Source organism: Panthera pardus, unplaced genomic scaffold (genome assembly GCF_024362965.1).
Source record: "Panthera pardus isolate Hobbes unplaced genomic scaffold, ASM2436296v1 HiC_scaffold_17, whole genome shotgun sequence".
NCBI classification, from domain to species: Eukaryota; Metazoa; Chordata; class Mammalia; order Carnivora; family Felidae; genus Panthera; species Panthera pardus.
Genome location: NW_026526732.1, coordinates 98,498,700 through 98,522,399, shown reverse-complemented (window position 1 = coordinate 98,522,399; position 23,700 = coordinate 98,498,700). Strand labels below are relative to the sequence as shown.

The following is a 23,700-nucleotide window of genomic DNA, read 5'->3' as shown; positions in this document are numbered from 1 at the left end:
TTTTCACAAGCAATATATGAGGTAGGTGTTCTTTCTTTTACCTTAGAGGAAACAGAGAAACCTAGAATTTGGTAACCTGTCCAAGGTCACACAGAAGGCAATAGATGCATAATTTAAACAAGGAGATTTTGGGGATCAGAAACTGTGATGTCAAAAAACAAAATATGCTCTTCTCATCTAATGGTGGGAAATTTAGAATTTACAACTGATGTTCTATCTCCCAGGGAGTATGTTTACATAACAAGAGAATTTCAGAAAAAAAAAATGTGTTTGTTGGGAGGCAGTATGGAGTAATAAAAAGAACAAGAACTAAGCAACAAGTTTGAGCCCTACCTACACATGGTGGTTTGAAGGAGGTCAGTTATTCCCTCCTTATACCTCACATTTCTTGCATATTAAATTTGGGTAATGGTTTAACAAAAATAGATGACCTCTGATATGATATGTGCTTAATATTCTTGGGCTAGATGACTGAAGATATTTTTGATGCCACTGCACTTTCCACAAACCTCGTCACTGCCTGCAAATTGGGATATATCTGAAGTGATATATTTTTTTTTTATGCCCAAAGACAGCCAAGAACTTTTTCTTTCTATGGTTATGCTAAAATTTTAAGATAGTGTGTATCATTTCTTTTTTTGCTCTTGAGAAATACTCATGCCCTCAGAGATCTTAACTGAGATTTGTAATAAAATGGTTTTCTCTAGTGCTGGATTACTTTTTATTGTTTTGTTTCCCCAAATTCTAAATAGCTTCATAAATAACATATTTCAAACTCACGATATAACCATGATAGAGCATGTGTAATTGTTTCTATTTTTATGTTTAAATCTATAAATTTGCATTATTTTTTCAAGGAATATGATCATTTTCACTCAGGGCATATTTAAGATATGAGGTGGGACTTTTGCTACGTACAAAGCCAATAAGTTGGCCATTATTTGCCCCTGTAATTAGGCACTATTGTGTTATGTATGTGTGTGTTGGGGGGGGGACTTTTGTTTAGTATATGTAAAGAGAGAATCATTAGCTATTTTAATTGAGGTAATTTAAAATTAGATTACAGAAAGAGACCAATCTTCCTCTCATCCCCCTGAAGATTTGACTATGAGAGGCCTCATATCTGGTTGTGCCTTCCACCTTCATTGGCTAAGATTTCAATCAGGTACTCTAAGGAATAATCTGGCAGGTTTCTCTTAGGACCCTTCAAAATTCAAAACTCTCTCAAGGGAAGAGACATGGAGGGGATAGCCCCTAAAGATGTAGCCCACTCCAGTGGAGACAAACGCTGGTTTTAGTTTCACCACTAGGTTTACTTGCGTGCAAAAGTTACCAATAAAATCCAGCTGTTTTAAATTTTGTCTACAGACCTGAAACCCAGCAAATTTGGCTTGGCTTCCTATTTTGCAGAAAATGTTTCACACGGCTGTAATCTGGAAAGACTGAAGTGTACAAACCCTTAACAGAAACAACAGGAGAACAGCTGTCTCCTACCTTCACTTTCTCCCACCTCTACCCTTAAAGCCTTGGGTGTTTTTAACAGAGGGGAAAATGTCTGCCTCTGAGCATGAAAGATGGTATGAATCATCCATGACTACCTTTGTTGTTTGCTCTAAGCCAAAAAGGAAAGATTAAAGAGTTGCCATTGATGAGTGAGACAACTCAACTTTTGGCATCACTAGAGAAGGAAGGAGCATTTAAGATCATGGAGAGAAATAAAACAACAAAACAATACTGTTACAATTTGAACAATAACAGGCTTCAGTATGTGAAAGCGTAGTGTTATCTTTTCCATTTTCCACTCTCGTGCTTTCATTGGCTTCATATAATCCCCTTGTTGCCTATAATTGGGGATGGAGTTAGTGCCAAAGCTGCATAAAATAAGCAATCTTTCCTTTATATTTTCTGTGCATCATGATTGTGTATGTGAAGTCATAAAAATAATTTATTATGAGCATGTGTATTCCTGGCTTAAAGAGCCAAGTATTCTTGTGACAACAGTATAATAGCATCACATGTATTCCCATAAAACACCATATGTGGGCACTTAATAGTTATTGCCCTGGCACCTATATACTGGGATATCATCTTAAAGGGAGACTCCTTAGAGTAAAGAACATTTGGCACTCAGACAAAATCCTGTAGATGAGATAGGTGAACAAGGAGTAGAGACAATTATTAAGAATTCACTGATAACGACAATCTTTCATCTTCCGTTAGTTTATCAGATTGTCTCAAACCTCTTTCTAGAGGTTTTTTTTCCCCCCATGGGTTCAGGAAAAACTTTTACAGCGTTGCCAACATCGGCAAATATTCTCTCAGTCTCAAATTTGCAAGAATGCCCTAACATCACACAGATATGTAGTAAACCGTAAGAATGGGCACAGCATAATTTTTCTTCTTCTAAATATTATTCCTTGAAAAGGATTTATTTGGGGTTTGTGGTACAAATCACAGTGAGTAAACTGGCTTTCAGTAGATAAGTAGATAAGTAGATAAGAGTGTGCAGAATGGACGAAAGCTGCTATATGGCACGGTGTGCTTGCCTGGTGATATGATGAGAGTGTGCATCTGTGACAGAGACTATTGCTCATTGTCCCTTTCCTTTCCACTGGCTTTCAGCTTAGGGTGGAATGGCTTCCTTTGGTTGCCACTGAGCCCGGAGAGTGGCTTTACCAATCCCAATATGCTTTGAGTATTCAGAAAACCCTGGGACTGGTGTTTGACTATTGCATTAGCACCTTATTCAAGTGGCCAGACGGTCACTGTAGGCATAGGATAGGGACTTTCAAAGTAACTCAACTGAAGACAGAGGCCAGAGCCCACTCATTCCAGATTGTATGTCTACTTTAGTTGAGAGTCAAGGTGATCTGCAAGGAGAAAAGCCATATAAATTGGACTGTAGTGCTTTCTCCAAAGGGCAACTTAGCTTAGTGATACACTGCTGTGTGTCACTGGGGTCTATGTAGGAAGATGCCTCTGTTGATGTCTTTAGTGTTTAGGCAGCTATGATTCAGTACTTGCATCTCTCTTCACTCACTCTTCCTAGTGTAATGGCCTGAAACTTACAATAGTATTTTGTTTTAAGTACATATGGTAGTTATTACATGGAAAATGTACACTAAGCATATGTCTACAACCCTAATAGCTCCTTCCAACACTTCTATACGGCTGCTTCCACCCAGTCAATTTCTCTCACTGTTCTTTGGCCCAAATTTCCATTCCAGCACCACTCCTCCTCTACAATGGAAATATTGTTGCTTTGAATTGTTTTGTTCTTTTTTTTTTTTAAGTTTTTATTTTAATTCCAGTTAGTTAACATACAGTGTTATGTTAATTTCAGGTGTACAAGATAGTGATTCGACATTAATTTGTTTTGTTCTTTTAATACTGCCAGGTAGCTGAAAGGGAACTTTTGAGGTGTAACATCTTTTACTGATACAAATATATATATATATATATATATATATATATATATATATATATATATCTTTTTCAATCAGTAAATTACTTAGCAATTACTATCTATGTATCTTCTTACTCTCCACCAACTGCTGGTTTTTTCAAAGGCCTTTACTTACTAAACTTAAATCCCTGACCTCTTCTCTCTTTCTAGTTATGAACTTCTATTAGCCTACCATAATGTGGTTTCGAATTTTATCTCCCTTCTGTCCACCTTTTGCCCTCCCTTCTGTCCAACCATGTGTTTTCCATTCTCTACCAGTGAATCTCCATCCTGACCATTCTCTATATCTAGGTCATTGGATTAGGAGACATTCAAGAGCAAAGAGGGTTGGTAATGTCTCTAAGTTTCAGTTCTCTCATTTATAAAATGAAACTAGAATACCTAGCTTTGCAAGAGTTTTTTGAGGATGAAAATATTAAAACTCATATTAGGATAAGCAGGGTTTGTGGAATCTTTCATGAGAAATAATGTGCATCTGTAGGGAGGAAGAGAAAGGAAAACAAGGGTAAGAGAAGGGATTCCTTTGATGGTTCTTTTTCCCTACCCCTTGCCCCTTCCTATCCTCCTTTCCTTCCTTCCTTTCCTTAGAACAATCTTGGGCCAATTCACTGAAGTATCCTAAAACATCAAGTCGTCTCAAGAACCTAAGAGTCACCTCTCATTTAGTCCTCTGCGTTTTCGGTATCAAATAAAACTCCAAAATTGCAAAATGTTTAATAACTATGTAATATACTGAGCACTTCATTTGTGTTCTTTTCACATACTGTCTTGTTTAATTTGGAACAATCAGTGCTGTGGTAAGCATTATCCCATTTTAAAAATAAAGGAGCAAAGTCTCAGTAAGTTGCCTAAAATGACAGCGCTGAGGTGAGGCCGAGCTGGTTTCTGATCCATACCCAATTCTAACATCTGTGCCTGCTATGTTTGAAATGTAACCACACACTGTCTCTCTTCTCTACAATACTTTCTACCACCTATTTTTAGTTTTCATCTTCTCACATCTGAATTGTTTCGTAGTTAGTCTCCTCACCAAATGAGCCGATTCACTATGACTAGACTAAGTCTCCAGCTCTGTCCTGATCGTGCTATTTCTGTCTGCAAAAGGCCTCTGTTGCTCTCCAGTGCTTCTTCTTTCCAACCTCAGCTGGGGTCTGAGGACAGAGAGATCACTAAACTTCATCAGATTCCCAAGAACACCCTGAATGCAAATCAGTCTTATTTCTCCCCATTCCTCAAATGTGTACCTTCCCTTAGCTCTCCCTGGTCAGTTCCCACCTCACTTTATTTAAATTATTTCCCTTACCTGAAACTAGATTGAGAACTTCGTAAGAGCGGGGTCATGTATCATCCTACCAATATATTCCCATGCTGACTGCCATGGTGCTAGTTTTGAAGTAGGAAGTAATTACTTATCTGGAAAATCTTTATGTGGGTCCAAATATGGTGGTTTCTGCTACGGGGTCCTGTGGACATTCATAGGTGACTAGGTGTAAATGATCCATGAACCCCTTCTCGTTCTGCTGGAATGGGTCTCCTAAGTAGAGGGCAGATTTTAAATTCTCCATGTCCCCTGAGGACAAATTGAGAAATTGAAGTATGGCAGATTAACTGGCAGCAAATATGGAATTAATGTTGCATCACACCAATCTCTCTAAGGGGCAATAGGAGTAGCCTTTGTGGGTCAGGCATCTCCCAAACCATAGGTTAAAAAATTTGCTTAACTCTCAGGAATAGAGAACAAGAGAAATTGTGGTGTCAGGTACTTGTATATATGTATGCTTAATAGAGGAAATGCTTATAAATGGTGCCTGTATTCAGGAACACAAAATACTATTAGTATGATATTATCTGGCTTTCCATTGACTAAATAAAAATAATTATCCTCAATAAAAATCCTATACCTACTCAAAATACATAAATATTTGTCTATCAATCACATATGCCGATGTTTTCTAAGTTTTTGTTTTGTTTTTAAAAATTTTATAAACATTTATTTATTTTTGAGAGACAGAGAGAGAGGGCATGAGTGGGGCAGAGACAGGGAGACACAGAATCTGAAGCAGACTCCAGGCTCTGAGCTGTCAGCACAGAGCCTGATATGGGCTCAAACTCACCAACCTTGACATCATGACCAGAGCTGAATTCAGATGCTTAACCTACTGAGCCACCCAGGCACCCCTTCTAAGTTTTTTGTTTTTTGCTTCTTTTTTAAGTGGGTTCCTAGACATATTCCATGGAGAAAATAAATTTAGGTAAAGTGTCCCTTCTACTATAGTAAAAAAACAAAACACCACCACCAACAACCTAGAAAACACTTGTAGGAAAAAAAAGGACAGAATTTATTTTGTCAAATCTAAAATTTTCCAATCAGTTACTTATAAGATGTTTTATTTGGCTAACACATAAAAGGGTTCTACAGGAATCGTGTTTCACAGAAAACATTTAGATAACTTTGCCTCTTCTAACAAACTTTGAATTGACTGTGTCCACTTGAAATCAGGTTTCTGAAATCGAAAATAATGGGGGGTTCTGCTTCAGTGAATTGGCCCAAGATCTTTCCAAGGAGAGAAAGGAAGGAAAGATGGATAGGAAAGGAAAAGGAACTATCAAAGGAATCCCTTCTCTTAGCCTTATTTTCCCTTCCCATTCTCCCTATAATTGTACCTTCTTTCTCATGGAAGTCTCCAAAAGCCCTGTTTATGCTAATATGAGTTTTAATATTTTCATCCTCAAAAAAATCTTGTAAAGCTAGGTGTACTAGTTTTATTTTATAAATGAGAGAGTTGAAGCCTAGAGAAATTCTCAAAATTCTTTGCTTTGGATATCTCCTAATCCACTGACCAAAATATTAACTCTTTGCCCATCAGTATAACAAACCTGACCATTAGAATTCATTGCCAAATAGTTTCTTAATACATTATTGTTGATTGGGTGACCATATGCATTACAGATGGGACTCTGAATTTTCATTTACAAAACTGATAATATGTGAAAAATATGTGATTTATCTAATGACCCTGGGTTAATGTCAAAGAAAAAACTAAACATCATATAATCATACATTATTTGGTATATGTCACTACACAGTGACAGATGTGCTATTTCAAATGTAAAATTGCTAATATATGCTTTTTGGCCATTAGATAATTGCATAGGCATGGCATTATGATGGCCATATTATATTGCAAATTGAATAAATATGGTGTCTATTTTTAAGAAGTTTGCTATTTAAGGAAAACCAACAACATATATCATCCTTTAAATTCAGCTTTCTCCTAGAAATTTGCAAATTTATGTGCAGGGAAGAGATACTGCAATTATATACTTTTTTTCCCATTTTAAAACTCAATAATTTATAAAACTTTCTGAATTATTTAATCATTCCAAATGGCTATGAAGACTTTCCAAAATGTATCCCTTTTCTTCATTTTTTTCCTAACTCTCTTTTCCCTGGTGTTTTCAATCAGTTTATGAAAAATTGTGTAAGCTAGCCAGGTGAAGTCTTACACATTTTCAAAAGGGCAGACATTAGGGAATCATTCAATTCCAAGTGGAAACATCAGAAAGCAAAAGCTATCTGGACAATTAATGTATTGTCACATATACTTTTTCATAAAAATATTTCTGTATGTTAGAAACCTCCATATAGAAAAACAAAAAACTATGAAATTGATTAAATACAGTGTAAATTATTCCCACTCTTATCTTACTTTTGTCTCATTACAAGCTCTCCTAGTGCTTGTATAATATAATTCAAGGTAAAAATTACTCTTAAATTTCAGGAACACATTTTCCCCCAATAAATTCATTCCAGATAGAGGCAGTTTTTAAACAGTGGGGTTATTTTATATATTTATCCAAGATTCAGGTTGTATCAATATAGACACAGATTATAGCAACCAAAGAAATAGCCAAGTCTGATTTTAAACAGTTATAACTGATCTTTTGTGCATTATTCTTTGTGTGCCCTTTGCTGTTGAACACTCTGGAAAGCTTTATGTATAGTCCTAATTCTACATCTGTAAAAACAGAAAATGCTCATACTGATATCATAGTCTAAGATAACTACCTTGAAAATTGCAGCATTTATTTTTTTAAATTTCTGTTAAATGTCACAGTTTAAGTGGTTGATTTATTCGATTACACTGAAAATGATTAACATATTTCAGAAGGGTGCACAAGTTGAAACATCTTACAGGTGTATATGAGTCATTTCAGAAGCTTTAGTTATTAGCTTTATGTCACCTTTTCGATTGCAGATTTCAGCAACAGAAACATACATGGTCATTTGCAAGCAGATATTACTATTAAGTGCTTCTTATTGTGCAACACTATCAAATACAACTTGCCCCTCTTACTTTTCAGGGTTATTTCTCAATCCAATTGGCTGCCACACCAGGCAACATTGAGTGTTTTACATACTTTTGTAGATTGCATCTTTACTATTTACCAAATCTGTGATCTTGGACAAGACAACTATTCTGAGTCTGAGGGTTTTTTTTTTTTTTTTTATCAAGTTGAGATAATAATTCCTATTTGGCTAGATGTTATAAAGTTTAGCAGTGTTTGTCAAAGTGCCTTTTAAAGTATGAAGCATCATATATACAGAAGAAAAGCATTTTGTGTATTGGATGAGTATGTATATGCATTTCTTTCTGTGTATGTGTGTATTCTGTCAGCAGCAGCATCTGGGGAGTTGTAAGAAATTCAGAATTTCTGCCTCATCCCAGACTTACTGACTCGAAATTGGCATTTTAAGGTAAACTGAGATTCATGTTAAAGTTTGAAAACCATTGCTACATGAGGTCTCCTTACAGTCTAATCTTTCTCCCTCCACAAAAACAAACATACATGTATGTAGCAACCAGAGGGCTAGGCAAAAGAAGGTAGGTTTATCATGAGGTGATAAAAGAGAAGTCTAGAATACTTTATATTTTAACTAGAACTGACCATCAACAGTAGTGGAAAGATAGAAGGTGTGAAATGGCTCATTCCTAGAATAGTTTTACTTGTGTCAACAGTGAGGAAGAATGGAAAGTCTGAATTAGATCATCTAAGGAATCCCATCCAGTTTGTAATTCCGCTATATATACATAATCACATATTTATTGACATATACTCTAACCATGAATATTTAATCCTATTTTCAATCTGTATCTTTAGATATGTTTTATATGAGCCCACAGGTGACATATATTTTTAATTCCAAAAGTAAAATTATTGCCTTCTAAGTCAATCATAGTGGGCACCTGGTTGAATCAGTCAGTAAAGTGTCTAACTCTTGGTTTCAGCTCAGGTCATGATCTCATGGTTCAGAGGTTAGAGCCCCACTATCAGGTTCTGCACTGGTAGCACAGAGCCTGATAGGGATTCTCTCTCTCTCTCTCTCTCCTCTCTCTCTCTCTCTCTCTGCCCCTCTCCATTGGCACTGTCTCTGTCTCTCTCAAAATAAATAAATAAGATTAAAAAAATAAAATAATCTAGTGTTGGTTATCAGATACCGATACATAATTTGCATTCTAATTGCTGTCTCAGTTGCTATTTCATTATTTGCAGAAACTATTAAGGAAAATGTAGAAAATTCGAGATATTTTAGTAGTGCAGCTGAGACTCACTATAATCTCTAAACAAATCTACTTGACGTGTGAACAACACTGTTATTCAACAGAGGGCCGAAGAGTAGTTACCAGGCTTGTCAATACCGCCATTCACTAACACTGAGCTTTTTGGTTCATGCCAAAAGATCAAGGCAAATGTTCTACAGGGTACACTTATTCAAGGAGGCGTTTTTTGCTTTTGTTTTTGTTGACATACAGAGAACTGTACATATTTAATGTATACAGCTTGATGAGCTTCAAGGTAAATATACACCAGGAAACTACCACCACTATCTACACCATAAGTATAATCTGTATCACCTCCACAAGTTTCTTCCTGTCTTCTATTTGCTATTATTTTGCATGTGTGATAAGAGAATTTAACTTAATAGGTACCCTCTGAGAAAATGTTTAACTGTAAAATATAACATTGCTAGCAATAGGCGCTATGGCGTATAGTAGGTCTCTAGGACTTACTCATTTTGCATAACTGAAATTTTGTACCTTTGGATTATGTTGGAGGAGGTCGCCAGAAGATATTACTGTTGGTTGACATGTGAGCTATACCAGGACAATTGGAGGATCCTTGCCACCTTCCCTGTTCTTGGAATATGCATTCTATTCACTGTTCTCATAGCCAGAGGTGTTCCAAAGATGCAGCCTTGAGAGAGCAATGTGTTGTTGAGACCATATGGACTGTCTGTGTGGCTGAACCCCATTTAAGACATCTGTATAAACTTTTACTTTTCTGGTGGGTGAGTGCCAAGATCTACTATCTTGTGAGTGCCCAAGACAAGCCTCGTATATAAGTTCCCTTGTTAAAACAGCCACCTACAAATCTGGAATGGCTTACCTTTTTCTTTAGTTTTTCCTTGCCCTCTGTGTATGGGGGGCTGATTATAGATTTCATCAGGGAATTCCTGAGGATTGCAAACTAGCAGGCTAATACCTCTAAGTTTCCCTTTCTCCCTACCCCCTGGCAACCATTTGTTTACCCATTCATAGTGCAAGAAGATAAATCTAAGACATTGTTTTATCTTCTTTGGAGTTTATGCCCTAAATAAATTAATGTGCTTTGTTGATGCATGTTATGTCTATTAAGGTCAAGCATATTATTTGCTCAATTTACTTTTTACGACATACATCTTAGAAGCAGTGGAGTTATATTGTCATTGTGTGTTTTTAATACCTCAGTTTATCACATTACTAATGTATTGTTTTTTTCATACTTTAAAGATGTTTATATATTTTCCTTTCTTCCCAACTGCAATGCTTTTTAGATTCATCTTAGAAGGTTTTATACACTAATAATTGAAAGAGTCCATGATACATGGAATATCACTACTGATCATTAAGTGAAAAAATTGAAAAATTATTTCCAATTTGGGAACTGAAATACCTTCAGGTGAGAAAATAATGGCCAGATTAGAAATAGCTCCAATCCTTGGATATGCAAGAAGGTCGTCCTCGAATTTTCATTCTTACTATGATATTGCCATGGTATTGGCAATATATTCCTTAAAAATGGAAAGAAGACAATAAAATTTAACTATCCATGTGATACATTAACAATTAAAATAAATAACTATAAAATATATTTTTTAAATTATTCTCTGCAAAAGTTTTTTTGTGATTATATTTACTTTCTATTTCAACTATTCTGACATTTATTTTTAATTTTTTAAGTGTTTTTATTTTTGAGACAGAGAGAGACAGAACATGAGCAGGGGAGGGGCAGAGAGAGAGGGAGACACAGAATCTGAAGCAGGCTCCAGGCTCTGAGCTGTCAGTACGGAGCCTGATGCGGGGCTCGAACCCACAGACTGTGAGATCATGACCTGAGCTGAGGTTGGATGTTCAACCAACTGAGCCACCCAGGCACCCCATGACATTTATTTTTAAATCATTAGATTTTATATGATGTATCATATCTTTAATTATGTATTTACCATATCATATAAATTATACAAAGTAAAGTTTTAGATCCCATCAGTCCTCAGCCACTGCTGCACAAGGATTTTGAAAAGAAAAAAAAAAAAGGAATGATTAGATCTCTGTAGCATTTGGGGAGAACACTATTTAAATTTGTCCTTAACATAAGGCTGAAATTAATCTTGATTTCCCGTCAAATGTACAGGGATTTTACAATATAGTTCATAATAGTGTTTAACTCCTCTAGGGTACGAGTTAAGATAAACAAGTTACTGACAGTGTTTATCTATAAATATAGCAGATGGTGTGGGACCGAGGTTGGTTATTAACTCTGCCGACTTTAATTTCATGGTTATAAAACATTGTAAACCTCACTGTTTATAAAAGGCAGAAGAGAATCTCCAATGGGCTTCAGTAGCCAAGAAACCCTCTGTAACATTAATCTCTTTAACTGATATTCGGTATCCTCCTAGGGGGCAATATTTAAGATTGTGGAGTGATTGCTAGACACATTAAAATTTTCACTGGGATCATTAGCTAACATTTCTGTCATTGATCTATTATAACTTTGTTAATGAGTTCCATGTGAGTGAAATTTAGTGAATGAGACGATTCTTTCTAAATTTTGCTAGGTGAATGTTTAACAATCACTTTAGGCAGATATATTTAAAAGGTAGCCTAATTTGTCAAAATAGTGACCTTTTTTCTTATGCAAAGATGAATCATTGTACCTAACTAGACCAAATGTACTTAGGGATAGAATTTCATAAAGGAAAATATAGCATCATTCACATAATTATCCAATGTACATTATATATGTTTACATTCGAACCATGAATCTGCCTCAAAATGCTATAGAATTAAAACATTTTTAAATGTTCACAACATCACAAAATGCCATAGATTTTTTTTCTTTTTTTTTTTTCTTTTTCTTTTTCTTTTTTCTTTTAGAGAGAAAGAGAGCATGAGTGGGGGAAAGGGGCAGAGGGGCAGAGAAAGAGAATCTTAAGCAGGATCCACACCCAGCATGGAGTCTGACACGGGGCTATCTCAGGACCCTTGAATTATGACCTGAGCTGAAATCAAGAGTTGGACACTCAACCAACTGAGCCACCATAGAATTTTTTTTAAAGTAAAACTACTCTTCATATTCTGAATTGATTTGAATTAAACTCTTAATATAAGTTGTTTCACTAAAATTTGTAAGATAAATTTGATTAAGATTTGTCCAAAAAAAGAAACCACTAGTATAAAAATGGTATTTGAAATAGTTCAATTTTTCTATTCTAACTTTAGTGAACAACAAAAAGTATTTTATAACCAAAAAATTGAAAAAAAAATTACACAATCTACCTTTATTATTTTACACTTAGAAGAGTAATGTAAACTGATTGCATTACAGATTTTTCAGTTCCTAAGAAAGACTTCTAGAAATATATAAAAATCCAATATGTAAATCAGAATTTAAAAATCTTGAGCTAAAATATTTTCACTGCATTAGAGTTTAGACTTCTCGAAAATAGGTTTTCTAATAAAAAAAAAACCCTCACTTTTCTACCTCTTATGTTTGGCTCCTTCTCTTGGCCCCACCCTGAGACCTTTGTTACTGATCTGAAGTCTGTCTTCTGTGCTTTCTGGTGATTATTCCTAACATAGACCTCAAATGTTGGCTTCCAAGCAGTTGGCTTCTGAACAGCAGCAACGCCAGGTGGAGAGAGGATGGAATGGGACTAATGGTAATATGTCTTCTCATCTCCCTTCCTACTCAAACCCTATTGTCACTCATTGTCATCAGATGTATTTCCACTATGTGATGCACTCATTTCTATAAACAGCAGTCTACTCATACTTAGTGTTCCAGTTCTCAAAGTACATGAAACAATCAGAGAGGACAGCAAATCCTGTCTCAAGAGGAAGATTTATCTCATGAGATCCTCCACCTTTTTGAAAGACTCAAATTCTACCTGAATCTTCACCATCAAAGAAATTGGTTATTGGGCTATTGGTATGTTTGACGTTCATATTTGCATTGAATTGAGTCAAAGCTAGGAGTGATTTCACTTCAAATTATCAGTGAAAGGCACCTAAAATGAACCTGTTAATTAATTTTAAGGATCACACATTTTTCTCTTGTGAATTGTGAAGTAAGGTAGAAATGCGTTTAGCAAAATACTCCCATGAAGACTACGGCCATAGAGCAGCCAGGAGTTTCCCCTAAGGGTAACAAAAAAAAGGTAGCAATAATAGAAATTGAAGGAATTTAAAAGAGACATAATAGTGAAATAAGTAAAGTTGCATGTTGAAGTCCGAGTGGAGGGTGAACAGAGTGATTGTAGTTTAGAAAGTCTATTGGAATTCATAAATACAGTGAGTCTTAGGAAGAACTGATATTGTTAAAATCACATTAAAACAACAATTCTTGTAAAAAAGGAATCTTTTATTTATCATAATGGGTAGCCTAAACTTGCTGCTTTTTCCCCCTAGTCTTTGTATAAAGTGCAATGAACTGTCATAAAATGTAATCCACTTTTCTAATTATCGTTTGGAAAAAAAAAAAAAAAAGACAAAACAGTTTCTGTAAAGAAATGATCCGATTAAAAGGTAGAAAAAAGAGGTGTTAAAAATGTAAGGAAAGTGCTCCCACTTTTATCTTTATCAGATTTTATTAAGATAGTGTGATAAATAAGTTGCTGATCTGTAATACAATATAAAACAAATTGCAACCCATGGAGAAAAAGTAATGTGAAACATTTAAATACTGTAATCTCATTTTCATTATTCTCTTTCAGATTACCCGACCCTGTCTAATGTCAAAGGCATTGCATTGCATAAAAGAAAACATGCGAAGGAAATAACTCTAAGTGGATTTCATTCCCCCTTCAATGGTCAGTTAAAAAAATCTATACTCTATTTTTACTATTTATTCTCACTAAAAATCCGTTAATTTTTTTTTTAAATCTTGTGTTTCTAGGAGAAGTAATCTATGCTGTCATGTGCATGACAGTCACCTGTGGAATCCTTCTCCTGGTTATGCTCAAGCTGAGGTAACTGGATACAACTCAGAAGGGAAGGGCTGGAACAGAATCAGCCTAGTTAAAGCACATTTCACAATGGCAGACTTTACAAAGGGCCTGAGAATGAAAGCTTCTCTGTTAAGACATACTAAATCATTTTTTAATGTGGGATAGGTCCATGGAAATGTTACTCTACGTCTTCACATGCAAGAGAAATGTGATCAGGGAGAATTTTTTTATGTTGCATTTTACAAGCACATGTGCATTGTTCCCCCCAATTAAACTGTTATCAATCTTTCCCCTGGTTTTCCTACAAAATCCGAGTTGAACTTTGCTGCATTCCTTATTCAAATCATTTGCAGAATTGATCAGCTAACAGCACGGAGCTGTTGTGTGCTTCACACAGTTTATATTTATCTGAAGATTTCCTCTTCCCTCTAATTTCTTATGTGCAAAAAGACTTTGTTCATGTTTTAATATGCAATTATTAAAAGAGAGATTTAATGAGGCCTCCCAAGGACCCTTAGAAAGACTTATTACTATTTCCTGACATTCATTCACTCTTTCCAAATCTTTTTCCTTGGCTGCCCTCGTTGCTGGAATGCGGTAATGTTCCAGCGGCCATGCGAGACTTAACATTAGCGATATATCAATCTCTAGATTTCTAAATGTCCAAGGTCTAAATTTTTCCACTTATTTAACATTGACAAATAGGTATAAATGGTGTCCATCTGCTTACCTTTCATTTAAGAAAACTCGTATTTATAAATCAATGATGTTCATTTGCTTATTCATTATACATGTGTGTATATTTGCGTATAGAGTATCATGTAATGAAGAAATATATGTCTGTTTGCATATATGAATATATATCATGTACACACACACACACACACACACACACACACACGTAAAATACTTATCAGTACGATGAGGCCTAGCAAAGAGCACCGGCAATAGACATTTCTCTGATGACATTCACTGAGGAGGACTCCGTAAACTATCCAGTGCGTGCATACGTGTTGCTCCTTCAGAAAACTGGCGCTGTTGAGGCCTTGACAACCAAGCAGATAAAATCAAAGACTTAAGTGAGGAGGTGTAGGGCAGTACCAAGAGCTCAGGCATAGGAGTCTATGTTCTGCCTAAAGATATTCAAATGTATTTATTTTGAAATGTAATATCTACTTGTTGGATCCCACTCCACTGAACCATTAACTTGGAGCTTACCAACACCAGTACCCAAACGCATTGCTTTTCTCCAAGGCTTTAAAAGCTGTATTTGTATGAGAAGATGTTTCTTGGGTTCCAAGATACAGTTTAAAGGCCAAATAATTAGAATTATTTTCTAAGGGAGAAAATGACATTGGGATTTATTAAACTTAACTTTATTTGGTTTAAAATATTTGAGAGCACTGTTCAGTTACTGGGCCTACCTAGACATTCCATCACAGACATATTGTTCAGAGAGGCACAGATGGTTTTCTAGCCTAGCAAAAATCTTACCTTAATTGTTCTGAATCTTTATTTCTTAGGCAAACATAATGTGTAAAGTTAATATCTACCACACAGGCCAATCAGTTTTTACAGATTACCGTTGTGCCATAAATAAATAAGGTGTTGCCTATTGAAATTCCCTGTGTGTCAGCTTTAAGTTCATTTCCTTTCTCATTTGCATAGAAAGGCCTCTCCCTTCATTGCATGAGACTGTGGATGTTTTAGACAAAAATCTTGAATTTACTGTAATGTGTATTTTAAGGCGAATCCTTCATACTCTTAAGTATACCACATTTAATTACAGATTATTTTCTATACAATTTAAAATTGATCCTTAACCCTTAATCTGAATGATCCAGAAAGTAAATGATCTAGGTTAAGTAAATGACAAAATTATACGCTGTCATGAAAAGAACAAAGCAAACAAAAGCATCAGTAACAACAAAGCTCATGTTACCCTACATCTGGAGATGACTGGTGCTTCCTTAATGAAAGAAGGCTGATAGCCACTTCAGACATTTTTCCCTCTCTTAGTGGTCGGTCAGGTTTAATCCATGTGAATACCTTCTGCAACACAGGTTAGCATTTTTACATTTGTTTCATGTTATGCAAAATTAAAACAACCCTCAGTCTTCAGAGAAATTTGCAGAGAAACCAATAACTTAAATGTTAATATTTAAAACTTAAAAATTAAATAAAGATAAATAATTGGAAACTTAAATGTAATTTAAAAGATTCTTTAAAAAAATGATTTCTTGGCAATCACAGTTAAATGCATGATGCTTCTTAGAAAGACCATAAGATATTTGACTATTGGGACTTTACATTCAGAAACTTGATTATGTTTTTCTCTCTGGGCATAGAATCCATCCAACACTAAGCACACAGAAGCTCATTTGTAAAAATCATGAGAATGGCATGTGTTAACTTTTACTTTTACTTTTATATAGAACTTCCAGAATATCAAGTCAAACAAGAGATCATTCACCAGTCCAAATACTGGAGGACTTATGATTCATTAAGAGTCACGGATCATTAACAATCACTTTCTTTACAGGAAGTCTTTGTACCAGTCAACAGAATATCCTATCTGCCATCAATAAGGAAAATGTGAAGATGGATCTGATGATATTAGATCGTTAGTATAATAATATAAGAAATGGTAATATGGCATGGTGTTAGATTTACTTTTGTCTTAAGAAGATATTCGAGTAAAAATGTCTGGTGGTAGCTTTTATGACATTGGTAGAAAATTTAAGTTTCCCTTGAAGGCAAAATGTGTTATCCCAAGTTACAGTCTGCATGATGTGTTTCATGGTAAATTTGAATCCATGTAATAGTAATTAGTTGCATCAAAATATGACATATTACGGTTAGCAGGGGTTTTTTTCTGATCAATGTTACAAATTCCCATTGGCTTGCCAAAAGGAAAATGCTAATAGATATATCCAGTATAATATGTTATTTGTGTATTCTTACTAATTTTCACATCATACATCATGGTATCTTTGTTTTTTGTAACTTAAATACTGTAGAATTTTGCTTTTGTAACTTGGTATCTTTATTTCATACAAAAATGTAGAACAACACATTGCCTGAAAAAATTAATATGCATTTTAATAATGACATACTTCATTTGTGAATTTAATTTTTTCTATGTTAATTACTATGAACTTCTTTGGTAACAAAGTAATACTGTAATTGTATATCTATATTGTTACTTTTGGCCAGATTTGACACCAGAGTGCAATTGTGATTAGAAAATTGTGAACAAGTTGTTTGTTAGTTTAGTTTTTGGTATATATATGCTTTTCAACTCTCTGCAATCACATTAATACCCACTGCTATGAATGAATAGGAGGTTTCATTATCCACAGTGGCACAGAGACACAAATATTCAATAATCTGAGAATATTAATAAATAGTGATATATTCACACTTAAAGGTTGAATATTTTCTGTTTTGTCTCATATCTATTGCTATGTTTCTATTGTTTACTATGCTTCAGATTAAATAGTCTATATTAAATTAAATTTGAAGTTACCATTTGGCTGTCATTACTCAAAGTAACTGAAAAAGCTATCCTTTATCTTTTAAAACAGGGAAGAATGATTTGGTGAGTCACAGATCTCCCTCAAGGAGTTCTACATATTGAAGAGTCTTTGAGCTCTCTACGTTATGTGAAGAGAATGTAGACACACTTCTTTCTCCAATCCCTGCCATTTAACATGGGCTTGCTAATGTCCTGGAAACAGAAACTGTTTCTGGAAGACTGAGGAAAGAAGTCAAGTTGCTTTTAGAAATATGTTCATGTACAGCAGAGAAGGTGAGGACAGTGTGAAATAGATGATGCTCTTATAAAACAGAATCTTGTCTCCTAGACCAGCAAGAATGAACAGGCCATTGGGGGTAGAGTTGCAGAAGCAGGAATCCACATGCGGCATTTGGAGAACTTTAAAGAATCAGCTGTCTCTTGACAGGGAGTCCAAATTGAGAAAATATGCAACATAAAACTGACAAACACCATGACTGAGACACAAAAGGTCCTTAAACATGTGGCTAAGAAGTCAAGATACCATAAATGTGGCTTTCGGGCCCCTTCAGAGCATGGCCCACAAGCCACCCCCATCTTTCATTCTTCTGTTCTTTAGAAAGCCTTTCCTCACAGCCTTTCCCTACTCTGTAGTTAGGTACTCCTGCTCGGTGCTTCCCCATCTTAGGCTACTATATCTTACTGCAATTTATTTTTCATCATTGTTTTTCTTAGTAAATTGTAAACATGCTGATTGAATCTGTTGGTTCATCTCTGGTATCCCTTTCTTTACACATTTAATAAAAACTGTTTAATGAATGAATTGGAAAGCTATAAAGTGCCACAAAATAGTTTGAAACAAGGGAGTGACATCCAATATATGAATGAGAAGAGGCAGGCAGGCAGAAATGGAAATGATGGACTGAAGATGGCGAACACTGATGTCAGTGTGCTAAAAATGCACTGCAGTGTTGAGCTAGGAAATATTGAAAACCCTGGGCGCCTGGGTGGCTCAGTCGGTTGAATGTCAGACTTTGGCTCAGGTCATGATCTCCTGGTTCATGAGTTCAAGCCCCAAGTCAGAACCTGGAGCCTGTTTTGGATTCTGTGTCTCCCTCTCTCTCTCTGCCCCTCCCCCTCACATGTGCTGTCTCTCTTTCTAAAATAAACAACCATTAAAAACTTAAAAAATAAATATTGAAAACTTGCATTAACCCATATGTTCAACACATATTTACTGAACATGTACTATATACCAGCATTGTACTAGGCACTGGAGATAGAGTTCTGAACAAAGTCTTCTTGGAAATTTGAAAAACATACAAATAAAGACAGTAGTTTGTAAAAGTGCTATATACAACTAAGAAATGATAAGCTGAAGGAAAAACAAATGATAGGCTCAGGTGTCAGTAAAGTGATGTTAAAGGGAAGTAGCAGTGACAGGAGAGAGCAGCATGTGCATAAATATTTCATAAATAGAATGGATAGCAACTCGGGATGAAATGTTTGCGAGAAGAATGTTGTAGAGATCATGGTAGGAACAGAGATTAAGAGTAGCCTTCTGGTTTATTGTGCCATTGGGTAAACTATGGCACTCTCTAGAAAAATCAGTTCACATAGGGGGAAGATGAACTCGGAATGGGAAAAGGCAGTATGGCAGTTACCTTCAGATCTGTTCTTCCCTTTGTTCACCTTGTATATACTCTAGGAGGCTGACCTGTATGAAATATAGGTTCTCTTGTCCTCCAGCCTCCAGTTGGGTTCAGACAATAGTGAGAAGATGGGAGGAGATATTCCCCTGAATCCCTCCATAAAGGCCTACCTTGGGCTGGCTGCCTCCCTTGACAGAATGTCACAGTTTCTATCAGTGTGGCATATTCCATATGAATCTCTCTTTCTGTGTTCCAGAAACATTTCCTTTTCCCTTCAGCATTAGCAGTATTAATGAGTAACTCAGCTGTTACTAATCTTGAGTTCCTGAGTTACAGGATTACCCCTCCTGGTGTTCTGGTGTTCTACAACTACCTACACCTGTGTAAAGACTCCCTCAATCAAATACTTGTAGAGTCCTCCAGTTTTAGATAACTTGGACTTTACATTAATTTGAGGATACTATTTGTTTCCTTTTGGATCCCGAATTATCCTGGTAATTAGGGGGATATCCAAGTGGAGGTATCTAGTAGCCAACCAGAAAATATGGCTGTAGGACTGAGATCTGAGCTAGTTCCATTGACTTTAGAGTTTTCTAGGATCTTCCTTACATACCTCTCTCCCCAGATGAGAAAACAAGTTTACCACCAGATGGTGCCTGTGATTTCTGGAAAAAAAAATTGGGAGAAGAGTTGCCAAACCACAGACTTCTCAGAAAAATTCAAACCTTGATGAAATTCCCTCTACTAGTCTGGCTATTTCAGTTGTAGGTTTTTGTGCCTCTAGCTCCTTCTGCATAATTTACCCACAGCCTCTTTTTCTCCCCAGAAGTGTTTGCATAAAATCCTACAGGCACAAGGAGTCAGCAGGGTGGTATCAGCTGAAACTAAGCAAGGTCAATCAGAAAGGCTTGCTGGGAAGGGATTTAAGGCGGAAGGAAGGACTTTGTAGTTGTTGTAAAGGTGGGGTCGTATCTATTCCTACTTCTGATTTCTCTGTGAGAGTTCTGGAAACATCTTGTGGGACTTATTGAAACGTGCATCCCTTTCGTTGCCATGTTCAGTGAAATGAAGATAATTTAAAGAGTAAGTGAAGGTTTCTTTTTACTTTTTTTTAGAACAATCAAAATTGTGAGCTCTCTAGCCAAAGAATAAAATCTAGGAACCGATGGTCGTAATGATGGCACCACTGCTTTAAGGGCATGCCAGCTTAGCATGTACATTTGGTGCATAACCACTAGTATTTTTACATGTCCTTGTCTAGTATTTCACACTTTGCTCCTCTTTAAAACTTTGAGATGAGTACTTGGCTGTAATCATTTACTACACTTGGGTTTCTCAAGTTACTCCCTCAGTGCTGTTTTCGGACTTGAGTGTTCATTCAGACCACACTGGTTGCACCCAGAGACTTATTGTGGTAGAACGGATGTTTCCAAAGCTTTTCTACACAAATGAGTTTCAGTAAAGGTATTCTCCTTAATCGGGGATTTATAACATAGATACTTACTATCTTCGTTGTACAGAAAGAAGGCAAATAGGCCTTTAAAATAGCAATTTAAAGTTTTAGGCAAGATTGTAAAATTTATTTTTAGACAAAGCCATAAGACTTCATGAAACTGTGGAATTTCTCCAGCTAGTGCATACAATTATGTCAATTTGTCTATTAGCCTATGAAAAATGTAACAATCCATTTTGAGCATAATAGACTATTTGCTATCTGCATATAACTTGAATTTTACCAGAGACAGCAGGGACAATTAGGTAAAATGTTTTATAAATCTTTTATGTCTAGGTAAAAAAACACAATTATAAATACAAAACAGCCATCTTTAGGGTACAGTTTGTCATTTACAAGACTAGGGTTTGCTGTGGACATATGTTTACAGTACTAGTTAAGGAGTTTTTAATTTCTCATTTAGTATTTTGTGTGTTTTCATGAAGTCATTTTCTGTTTTCTTAAAAATACTTGATTTCCTTTATGCAATGGTTTAATATTTTTAACACAAAGATCATTGTTTTATTTCCTATGGATAGAAGTTCTTAAAAAGAAAAGGTTGAGGAGGATGCATTTTCATGATTATTAAAACAATATTTTCAAAAAATATGAGGAAAAAGAAAATGGATGCATATGTACTTAGGGTAGCTAAATAATATACTTTGAGGCTTTACTGAATTGTCTATTATGTTGTGTAATTGGTTTTACAGAAATATAAGGTGAGTATATTTTTATTGAAAGTTTACATTTATTATATATACATATATATATAATAAAAGAACATATAAATAAATATATAATATTTATATATATTATAAAAATATATAAATATATAAATATTTATAAATATATTTATAAAATTTATATAATATATAATTTATATATTATATATATTTTATATATAATTTATATAAAATTTATATAAAATATAAAAAATATATAAATAAAAACAAAAAGAATATATATATATATATATATATATATATATATATTCTTTTTGAGACAGCGAGTATGCATGTGCATACATGAGCAGGGGAGGGGCAGAGGGTGAGGGAATCAGTCTTAAGTTTCACGCCCAAGTGTGGAGCTCTACACGAGGCTTGATTTCACCACCTTGAGATCATGACCTGACCCAAAATCAAAAGTCAGATGCTTAACCAACTGAGCCATCCAGGTGCCCCAACATTTATTATATTCAATATTGTGAAACAAACACAATTGCTGCCCTTGTGCCCAGAAATCCTAATTTAGTGAGTTCTGGAAGGTAATGTGCCTCCTAAGAATAGCAGAAGTTATTATTAGGGCATTGTAAACATAAGCTAAGAAATAGTTATAAACACAAAAGTAGAATTAGTTCTCAAGGAAGTATCCATACACATCAACAATCTATGATGAATAAAGTAACTTAATTTTGGTTTTGGTAGAAATGTAAGTCATTGAGATCTGGAAATGATGTTATTGACTTGGTGGAGACAGAAGCCCAATGATAGTGGAGTGAAGAGAAATAAGTGAGAATATGAAGACAATGAATGTAGACCAGTGTTAGAAGTTTTGCTCCTTAAGACAGAATTATAACAGAGGTGTGTATGTGGAGTTTGTGTTAGTGTGAGGGCATCAACTGCTAACTAAGAGGAATAGATGGGAGAAGGAAGAGACCTTGTAAACTGATAATTTTGGGATGGATAAATTCATTATGGAAATATTCTAGAGGAAACATTTCTAAGCCAATCTTCGTTCAAATCTTTGTTGGCCCTTGTTTGGGTCAAATTACTTAACTTCTGAAGTTTTGCTTCCCTCAACTTTGAAATAAGGTTAATAGAATTTATCTTATAAGGCTTTGAAAGGAATAAAAATTATGTATATATCCTGCCTGGCATGTGCTAAGAAGTGTATGTGGGCTTTCTACTATATAATTACTTAGAATCACCTGGGATATTTTTGGTCATAAAATATGTATTTCAAAGTTGGGTTATTTTTGCCATCAACTAATCAGGTATGAAGAGCTGAATTTTACCACAGTTGAATTTTTGCAGGTTAAGTTCAATGAAGGGAAGAAGGGGAACGGAACTTAATTAAAAAATAATTGAATCATTTTGGCAATGACTAAGACCCAAAACAGGTTATAGACAGGGTCATATCTCTGTGGTCTCAGTGGGGATGAATAGTTGTTGGGTGCACTGTTGGTACAAGAGAGATAGAAAAATGATACCTGAATCAATTTCACAAGTTAGTTAATAGATCCGTGAGGGTGTCAGCCTGAGTTGAAGGGGACATTAACGAAAAGGTCTTAAAATGAAGCTAACAAGGACTAAAATGTCAGGTGTTAGGTATGTTAACATCACCAAAGAATAGCACTGTGGGATGGGGTCGGGGGCGGGGGGAGAGTGAGCCAGGCCCTTGAGTCTTCCTGAGTTACAGGGAATTAAGAGAATAGTAAATGACAAAGACTCAGTATAGTACCTTGACGAATCAGATAATGGGTAATTAAATTTGATCATCCTCTCTGAAAAGATTTGGGGTATTTTGAAACAGCAACAAGGAGAAACATTTTGGAAGCAGAAAGGGAATGAAGAAGAATGTAAAACCCAACCTCTAGTTCCAGAATTATGTGAGTTGTGGCAGAAAACTCCCTAAAATCAAGAGGATGCCATTCATAGGCAATAGTTACATTGATCCAATGCTATGATTCTTAAATTCAGTTCTCATGGAGGGCTTGTGAAAAACGGCTTTCTGGGTTCCATCCCTGGGTTTCTATTTAACTGATCTGGGATGAGGTGAGAATTTGCATTTCTTACAGGTTCCTAGGTTATGCTGCCACTGCTGGTCTGAAGGTCACACTTTGAGAAACACTGATACAGTGGCTCTCAACCCTGTATTCTCACTCGGGAGACATTTAGACTTAGTCAATATCCATGTTCCTTCCCTCTGGATTTAATTGATGTGACATAGTCCAGAGAATAAATATGAGTTTCTATCATGATTCTAATATCCAGCCCATGATTTAGAATCATTGGAGAGCAA

The 23,700-nt window shown here is 35.4% G+C and overlaps 1 protein-coding gene across 5 annotated transcripts in view; it reads left to right on the top strand.

Annotated features, from left to right (window-relative positions):
* The window catches only part of GFRAL (GDNF family receptor alpha like), a 68,548-nt gene extending 51,012 nt beyond the window's left edge, over positions 1 to 17,536 (top strand). For 4 of the 5 annotated variants that reach the window (XM_019457456.2, XM_019457455.2, XM_019457454.2 and 1 more), the window contains 3 exons: positions 13,785 to 13,880; positions 13,967 to 14,039; positions 16,561 to 17,536. In XM_019457456.2, coding sequence (XP_019313001.2) covers positions 13,785 to 13,880; positions 13,967 to 14,039; positions 16,561 to 16,606 — 215 coding nt within the window. In that variant the 3' untranslated portion in view covers positions 16,607 to 17,536. Of the gene's footprint in view, positions 1 to 13,784; positions 13,881 to 13,966; positions 14,040 to 16,453 lie in introns of all 5 variants that reach the window. The other variant, XM_053904792.1, reaches the window with a different exon arrangement.
* The last annotated feature ends 6,164 nt before the right edge of the window (positions 17,537 to 23,700 follow it).